Raw genomic sequence first — 9,318 nt, 5'->3', positions numbered from 1 at the left:
TCCACCTTCCTAACGAGGTGATGTAGGGCCAGGTCCGTGGATTTGCCCGCCTGATAGGCGTATTGGTGCACATGCAGTGGTTTGTTGACCAGGATAGTTAGACTTTTCTTAAGGTACCGATCAATCAGCCTCTCCATCGCCTTTAGCATAAAGCTGGTAAGGCTGATAGGTCGGTACGATTTGGGATCTATAAAATCGCTTTTCCGGGTTTCGGAATGAAGACGACTTTAACTTGACGCCATAACTTTGGGACGTAGCTCTGAGTAAGGGACGACCTGAATAGTCTGATTATGTGTGGGGTTAGTACTTCTAACCCGTTTTGCAAATAGCATGGATATAATCCATCCGTGCCCAGAGATTTGAAGAGGGAGAATGTCTTGATTGCCCATTTCACCCTCTCGTAGGTAATTATTCTTCTAGCAGTCTCGAACTCTAAGCGAATCGGAGCCCGAGAACAGCTAGGAGGATCGCGAGATGAGTTGGAGTCTGGGAAGTGGGTGCGCAGCATGACCTCCAGTGACTCCCGCTCATTGGTAGTAAAGCCGCCATCTGGAAGTGACAGCGACCCTAATTTAGTTCCAGGTTCCTTGGACAGTACTTTGCACAGTCGTGCTGCCGATGGTGTGTTTTCAACGTCATCGCAGAACCGCCTCCAGCACTGTCTTTTGGAGTTCCTGAGTGCCTTTTTGTATTGCCTTTGAGCTGCGTGTAACGCATCCCAGTCAGTGGCAAACTTAGTGCGCTCCCTGCGAAGGAGCCGACGCGTAGTGTCACGGTGCTTTTCCGTGTTCCTGTTCCACCAGGCATTCTTGGCATTGGCGGGTCTTTGTCTAAGGGGACAGCTGCCCTCGAATGCCGCGACTATCGCACGAGTCAGGTTGACAGTCCCAATCTCTGTGTCGGCCGGAGGTGTGTACCTTGCCGGCATGTCCGCAAGACCACCGACTAGTTCCTCTCGAAGGTGGTCCCAGTCAGTGCACCTTGGGTTTCTGTAGGCTGGGGTATCGCACCGAGCCTGCTTCTTTAATTCAAAAAGAATGTGCCTGTGGTCCGACATTGTGACCTCGAGGGACACTCTCCATGAGCTGAAAAGGTTCACAGTACTAGGTGAACAGATAGTAAGGTCAATAATTGATTGAACCCTATTGCAGTAGAAAGTTGGGGCACTGCCTGTGTTGAGTAGTTCTAGGCCATTTGGGCACATGAAATCAACCAGGGAGCGGCCCCTTGAGTTTTCGTCTCCGCATCCCCAAAGGCCGTGATGTGAATTCGAATCGCAGCCCATGAGAAGCGGCATTAGCCTTTTCAACTACTTTATTTAAAAAATTATCAGCAGTTCTTTAAATATAACTTAATAATGCAGTGTAGAATGTATTAAGACAATAAACTAATTGCTACTCATACGATTCAGGTAAAAAAACGTTTTCCCGCTTTTACCAAAATTCTGATTATTGTGACAAAACACGGTTTGATTGTTACTTCCTCATTTGACTTTTTAATAAATTTTCACAGTGAAAGCTTAGTTTTTAGACGTTTGGAACCACTCTAATTCGATTTAGGTATTCATTATTAATATCTGGACAAAAAATTATTAAAATCCCTTGGGAATTTCAGGAGATATACATTCCGTAATATATCTATTTATTTATTTATTTATTATTTATTTATAATACGGGAAAACCCCATTAACTGTAAATTTTACAAAGCAATGATATTTACATAAACAACTGTCATAATCTAAACCTACTTAAAAAATTAATACCAAAGTAAAAAACACCTATACTACATATACTAGAAACAACCTTAATAATTTATATGCAAGAATGCAAATACAAAATTTTATGCACAATTATGAAGTGAGTGACCTCTTTAGATGCATTAAGGAACTTATGTTAAACACATCAATATTCGAATTGTTTAACAAATTCATATACCTATCCATAGGATTATTAATTCCATAGGATGTTCTGTGGAATGGAATGTTAAAGGTTACATTATGGCGCAACCCGTGATGAGGAACATTAAATCGTATGCGACCCAACAATCAGGGCAATCAATAAGCCCATTAACGATCTTATATATAAAACTAGCACCAGAAATATTACGGCGTTGCGACAGTGTCGGAATAGATAATTGACTTTCAATATAAGAATAGTCATGGTTCTCAATAACAGTTAAAGTTCTATGAGCACAATATCTCAGGAATTTATGTTGAACTCTTTCTAAAGCATCGATATGAATCTGGTGGTATGGAGACCAAACTACAGAGCAGTACTCCAATATAGTTCTTACTAGGGAGCAATAAACCCTTCTTGTTGAAGAGACTGAGAAATATGAACAGTTTCTCATAACAAACCCTAGCAATTTTGATGCTTTTACAGAAATTGAATTAATATGATCAATAAATGTGAGTTTCTCATCAAAAATAACTCCCAAATCCCTAATAGATGCAACATAATTCAGTGGCTCATTATTAATGAAGTAATTGGATTGAAACCATTACGTAGATGGCGCTCCTTGAATAAACAAACGGTGCGTGCCTCTGTCCTCAAATTTTTAATAAGTTTTCCTAGTAAAAGATTTGTAAGAATATATTTTATTGCGAATTCTATCTAGTAACACTAGTTCAGCTACCATGGTATTAAGTCGTGGAGACCTGGAATCCATTAGAAAGGTGTTTGCCGAGGAATCTCAGAGCGGCGAATTTTATCAGAAATTGGTCGATGGCATTTTTGGTAAGATAGAGGAAAAATTTAAGGAAAAACTAAACAAAATGGAACAGGAACTTTCATCGACAAAAAAAGAAGTTAACGATCTACGCATAGCTAATAAAACTTTATTACGCATGGTAGATTCCCAGGAGCAGCACTCAAGGCGTCGTAATGTCCGCATCCTTGGATTTCAAAGTCCTCCCGACAAAACGGAATTAAACTTAAAGCAAAAGGTTTTAAATTTTCTGCGAAGCAAAATACAAAACAGTGACCTTCGTGAATCAGGTCTATTTTATTAATAGGTGTTTTCGCATGAAACAAAATATGCCGGGCCACAATGATAAACCACCAATTGTGATGGTAGAATTTTTCGATGTAAACATAAAAACTGTATTGTTAAAGAACCGAAAACATCTCAAAAATACGGGTGTCGTGTTACAGGAGGATCTTACCAAAATAAGACAGATGTTACTTAAAAGTGCCGTGAATAAATTCTCAAAACAAAATGTGTGGTGTATACATGGGTATATCTATATTAAACATCGGGGCATTGTGTACAGAGTTCAGGACGAAGATGGCTTAAATTCCATTTAAACAAGGTACTTTTAAGTAAATCGTTATTATATCAATTACCATAGATTTATAGTAAGAATTTCTAGGGTGGTGGAATTCTTTTTATATTATATTTTTTTTTTCCCTTTGCTCTTGTTATTTTACCACTAATTTGCAATATGTATTATTGCCTAGGTTTAAACTTATTATATATATAAATATACTTTTCGTATATGTGCAAATATGTTTATATGTTATACGTCTGTTTATTTATAGGGTCAGAGGCACCTATGATAAACTTCTTTTTGTTTATTTTTTCTTAGATTTCATACTTGTGCCCATTTAACCTAATTTAGAAGTTTTTTTTCCTTTTTTTATTTTAATTTGATTTGTTTTTCTTTTATTTTGTTATAATTTGTTGGTCTGCTGTGTATTTTTGGTAAACTGATATGGAAGCTAATACGGTTAAAAATGTTAATTTCGGGCATCTAAATGTCCGATCACTGTTTACAGGTTTTGATCATTTTGTAAATTTAATTACGTTAACCAATACTGACATTATGTGTATTTCTGAAAGCTGGCTGAGCGATTCTGAGGCTGATAATTTTCTGATCCCGAACTACAAATTATTTGTGAAGAATATACGTGGTAGGGGTGGGGGCGGGGCTGTCTATGTACGACAGATTTTTGAAAGCTCTTTGGTTTTTGCTGACATTGACTTTTCTGATGATTTAGAGTGTTTATTTATTAAAGTAAATATAGGCAAAACAATTTTTCTTGTTGGAACAGTCTATAGACCACCAAGGTCAGATTTAGGGCGTTGTGTTAAATGTTTTGATGATATATTATCACATGCATGTCTACAGTATGAGAATATTATCATCCTGGGTGATGTGAATGTTAATCATTTTATAAATAATATTTTACTTGATTGTCTTACAGCTTATGATTTTACTCAGTTAATAAATGAGCCTACTCGTATTGCTGCTATGGCACAAACACTCATTGATGTTATCTATATTAATAAACCCTCAAATGTTACAAGTACAGCAGTACTTAACGCTGTTCTAATTAGTGACCATCAAGCTATATTCTGCAGTATCGAGATTGCGGCACGGAGTAGGGAGATAAAAACGAAACTCTATCGTAATTTTAAACATTTTAATAAAAATGATTTTTATAAGGACCTGAATAAAATTGTGTGGGATAATGTGTACTATATCAATAATCTAGACGAAAAAATTCAGTATCTTACTAGTAATATTTGCTCATCATTTTATAGACATGCACCCTTTACGACGTGTAAAATTTCTAAGCCTTATACCCCGTGGATAACTGCTAATGTGCAGCTTTTTATAAAAGAAAAAAATAAGGCATTGTGAAGTTTTAAAAAATCTAAAAATTTGACTGATTGGACATATTATAGACAGATGCGTAATCTTGTGGTGGGAATGATTAGGCGAGAAAAAAGAAATTATCTGCAATTTCATCAGAACATCAGAGATAGTAAACAGTTATGGAGAGCTATTAATAATCTAAGTCTAAAAAATGTCTCAAATCGTTCTATTCCTTTAAATCTCCGAGATCCAAACAAAATTAATGACTATTTTGCTTCAATTTATAGCCCGTTAGGTAGTTGCCCCGAAGAAGTTGCTAATTTTCAGAACAAACAGTTCAAACATGATCTAAATTTTTAATTTCGATTAGCCAAAATTGAGGAAATTTCTAAAATAGTCTTAAGCCTAAAATCAAATGCACACGGTTGTGATTCAATATCAGCGTTAATGTTGCAACACTGTATTCCAAAGCTATCTCCACATATTACGCATATTAAAAACTGTTGCCTAGAAACTGGGTATTTTCCGGGTATGTGGAAAATTTCTCTCTTAACACCTTTGGCTAAAATTAATAATCCAACTAATTTCAGCGACCTTAGACCTATTTCAATTATCCCGGTCATCGCTAAAGTTTTGGAAAAGTTTATACAGCAGCAAATTTATGAACTTTCTCACCTCCAATAATATTATTCCGCATAAGCAATCTGGGTTTAGAAAACAACATAGCACGACATCTGTCTTACTAAACGTTACCCAAGAGATAATTTCTGCAATGGATAAAGGAGACTCCACAGCACTTATAATGCTTGATTTTTCCAAGGCATTTGACACCTTGGATCATCATTTGCTTTTGGCAAAATTGGCTTATTATGGCTTTGATAATGTTTCCCAAATGTTTTTTAAATCCTACTTATCCAACAGAAGGCAAATGGTGGTCTTGGAAGATCAGACTTTTTCAAATATCAAATATATAACATCTGGAGTACCTCAGGGATCTGTTTTGGGACCTCTCTTATTTCTAATGTATGTTTCGGATTTGTTTAAAGTTGTAAAACACTGCCAGATCCAGGGGTTCGCGGATGATATGCAAATTTATCATTCTTTTAAAGCTGAATCTGTATTTTTTTCTTGAAAACACTTCATATATTAAAGCAATTATCTGGTTACAAAATTGATTTTTTTTTACATTTTTTTTTTCTTAATACATATTTATAATATTGCCTATTTCATAAACTTAATAAACACACAAGTCCAATATATGAATAAACTTCTAAGCAATGCTTATATTAGCATTGGTACCGAAGTTACATGTAAAAGAAATATGTTATTGTAACAATGTGGCCATAGAATTACATATTAGCAACTTTGTTAATAGTGTAAGGATTGCTTAACCATTCTAATAAATTTATAATAAGAAACTTCTTGTTTTATTTCATAAGACAGATCATTATAGGTTTGTGTCGCTGCGTTGATTGGGTTTCTAAGGGCAATGTTTGTTCTAGCACTACTTAGTCGAATATTGTTGTTTCTTAGATTATGTGCATGTATTTCACTAGAATAAACAATAGTGTAATTTGATTTTTGTAGCTTATTAATTATTTTAAATATTAATTTTGCTTGTTCTATTTTAAGTATGTGACTAATTGAGTGGATTTTCAATATTTCAAATATGTCCCCCGCATGCATAAAATAATCAAGATTAAATAAAATCTTGAGTACTTTACTCTGCAAAATTTCAACTCTTTGAAAATTGTACTTACAACAGGTTCCCCACACTGGAATTAGGTACCGCAAGTTTGAAAGAAAGTAAGCATTATATATTTTATATTTAGCTGCGTTACTTAAGAAGTGCTTACATTTATAAAATGCTCCTGTAAAGGGAATTATCTTACTTTTTAAGTAGTCAATATGAGCGTTCCAATTAAGATTCTCATCCAGTGTAAGTCCCAAATATTTTATATTATTTACATTTTCTAAAGTCGCACCATTTAGACATATTCTAACTTGATTTATTGTCTTATTTTTCTGTTTAAATAGGATATATTTGGTTTTGTCCAAATTTATTTTAAGATTATTTTGTAGTAACCATTGACTATATTTAGTTAGATCATCATTTACCCTATTAACCAATCTATCACAATCATTATCCGAATACAATAATACAGTATCGTCCGCAAATGTATAATATTGGGCGTCTAACCCTGCTACCCGTAAAGTACCCGTTGGAGGCATCAAATAAAATAAACGACGATCTTTCTAGAATTTCCTTCTTTTCCTCTCAAAATAATTTAAAACTCAATCCTTCAAAGTGTTGTGTTATGTGCTTTACTTCTAAGAACAAAAAAAGAATAGCATTGGACGGTTTAAAGCTTTTTGTGGGAGGTAATCAGCTAAGTATGGTTAAATGTGCAAAAAATCTTGGATTGCTTCTGGATGATGAATTGCGCTTTAAGTTACACGTTTCTAATGTTATTAAAAAGTCATACTATTCTTTAAAGCCATTGTATGCAAACAGAAATATAATTAATTTTAAGGTAAGGAAAAAACTGTGTGAGTCTTTAGTATTACCTATTATGAATTACTGCAATATTGTTTATTTTCCATGTTTAGACAAAATCACTGCGTACCGATTGCAAAAGCTGCAAAATCAATGCTGCAGATTTATTTATGGACTGAGAAAGTATGATAAGAGTCTCTGCAAGGCTATGTGAACTTAGTTGGCTGCGCGTGGAAAATCTATTCTCTTTGCAATTGGCGGTTTTTGTGCATAGACTGCTAGCGTCGTCTACTCCTCCCTACCTCCGCAAAAAACTTACTTTTCGGAAAAATTTACATGATGCAAATCTGAGATTTATAAATAAGTTGTCAATTCCTAGATATCGAACAGCCTTCTTTCGTCGTAGTTTTATGTATAATGCTGTGGCAATTTACAATGACCTTGTTCCGAATCCTATAAAAGAAATGTCAGTAGCGGGTTTCAAGAAAAAACTAAAGCTGCATTTTTTAACAAAACAGAATAGCTAAATTGTCAGTAGGTATTCCTTATTTTATAATTTTTTTGATTTTTATGGACCAATGGGTGTATATCTGTTTATTTTTATATTAATATTAGTGTTACTATTACAAATGTTAATTTTTTTCTTTCTGTTGTGCTATCTAAAATAATTTTGCTTACTTTTTTTAAATAGGTTAAGTAGATTAGCCTTTGGCTAGACTTCGCCTATGTACACTATTGAAAAGTACAAATAAAGCCATTATTTATTTATTTAAACCGGTTGATCCTGCGAGTGAAACTAATAACACAACATTTCTTAACATTTAAATGAAGATTGTTTTGTTCACACCAATTATTTAAGCGATCCATATCTGCTTGTAGTAATTCTTGATATCGATTAAATAACAGCGGGCGCGGACTATATATAGGTTGCTTGCAACCGACATATGCTGCGTTCTCGATCTTGGTTGCTTGATATCCATCAGATGGTAGTTCACACACATTTAACTGTTTATTGTTTTGATTTTGTTCTTCTTAAGTTAATACTTTTATATGGTTTTATGCGTTTATTTCCTAAATTCCCAGCGTTTCTAAACCGTTTTAACACTAACTGCAAACACTTGCACAACAGAAATTCTACAAAAATGCAATCGTCATTGAAAATGAAATTGGAAACACAATCACAATCGGAGCCTAAAAAACCCCACTGGGCCCTGGGCTTAACAAAAACAATAAAGGACCACAAATACATCGTGAAATCCGACGATAAAGCCACGATAATTAAAGATATGTTTCCAAAAGCGCGATTCCATTATCTCGTAATACCCAAAAAAAAAATTAGTAACCCGAAATCTTGCACTCCGGAACATTTACCACTGTTGGAACATATGGAAGCCATGGCAAGGGAATATGTTGAAAGCAACCACCCGGAAGTAAATTTCAATGTTGGGTATCATGCCCAAAGCAGTATGCACCTTTTACACTTGCATGTGATCAGTGATGATATGGACTCGCCATGTGTTAAAACCAAAAAGCACTGGAACTCTTTTACCACTGAGTATTTTGTCAAATCTGATGAGTTTATAGAGAATTTAAAGAAATGTGGAAAAGTCGTTTTGCCATCTAAGGAAAAATGTAAGGAGTATGTAGGTATGCCATTGAAGTGCCATAAATGTGATTTTATGCCAAAGAATATGCCTCATTTGAAGAAACATATTATAATACATTTAAAGAAATGAATTTAATTGATTGATGGATGTGGGTGTGTTCGATTGATATACAGTGTGATACAGATAAGAGGTGTCAATTTTTTAATAAAATTTTAAATACAATGTAAGGCAGCTTGATTGCTAACCTAGCTAAGTAAGAATTAAGTAAGAAATTGTTTTATTTATAGAGATATTTCACAGTCTTATTCACAATTTCCTGCCAAACTATTAAAAATGGTTTTGTTCATTTTGTCATAGATTTTAATGTATATGATTTGGGGCCTCTAAAAATACAAAGAACATTTTTAACAAATTTATCTTGCAGTTGACATTTTAACCAATTCGCGGACAAAACAAAATTTTTTGGGGTCTTCCTGGGACATTTTTTTTTTAGAATCGGCATGTCTTAAGGTCATAAATTATATGTCAGTTAGAATGTTTTTGTTTCTGGTGTTTTTCGTAAAGAAACCGCCAGACTGCTATTGCAGACCTGTCCCTTTGGATAACAACTTGCG

At 34.5% G+C, this 9,318-nt stretch overlaps 1 protein-coding gene across 1 annotated transcript; it reads left to right on the top strand.

Moving 5' to 3' along the window:
* Window positions 1-8,061: 8,061 nt before the first annotated feature.
* On the top strand, window positions 8,062-8,926 carry LOC126738868 (aprataxin). Its single transcript, XM_050444332.1, has one exon. The coding sequence runs from the start codon at window positions 8,081-8,083 to the stop codon at window positions 8,831-8,833; it is 753 nt and encodes a 250-aa protein (XP_050300289.1). The 5' UTR covers window positions 8,062-8,080; the 3' UTR covers window positions 8,834-8,926.
* Window positions 8,927-9,318: the final 392 nt, after the last annotated feature.

Source organism: Anthonomus grandis, chromosome 7 (genome assembly GCF_022605725.1).
Source record: "Anthonomus grandis grandis chromosome 7, icAntGran1.3, whole genome shotgun sequence".
In the NCBI taxonomy this organism is placed as follows: domain Eukaryota; kingdom Metazoa; phylum Arthropoda; class Insecta; order Coleoptera; family Curculionidae; genus Anthonomus; species Anthonomus grandis.
This window is presented reverse-complemented; position numbering and strand designations above follow the sequence as displayed.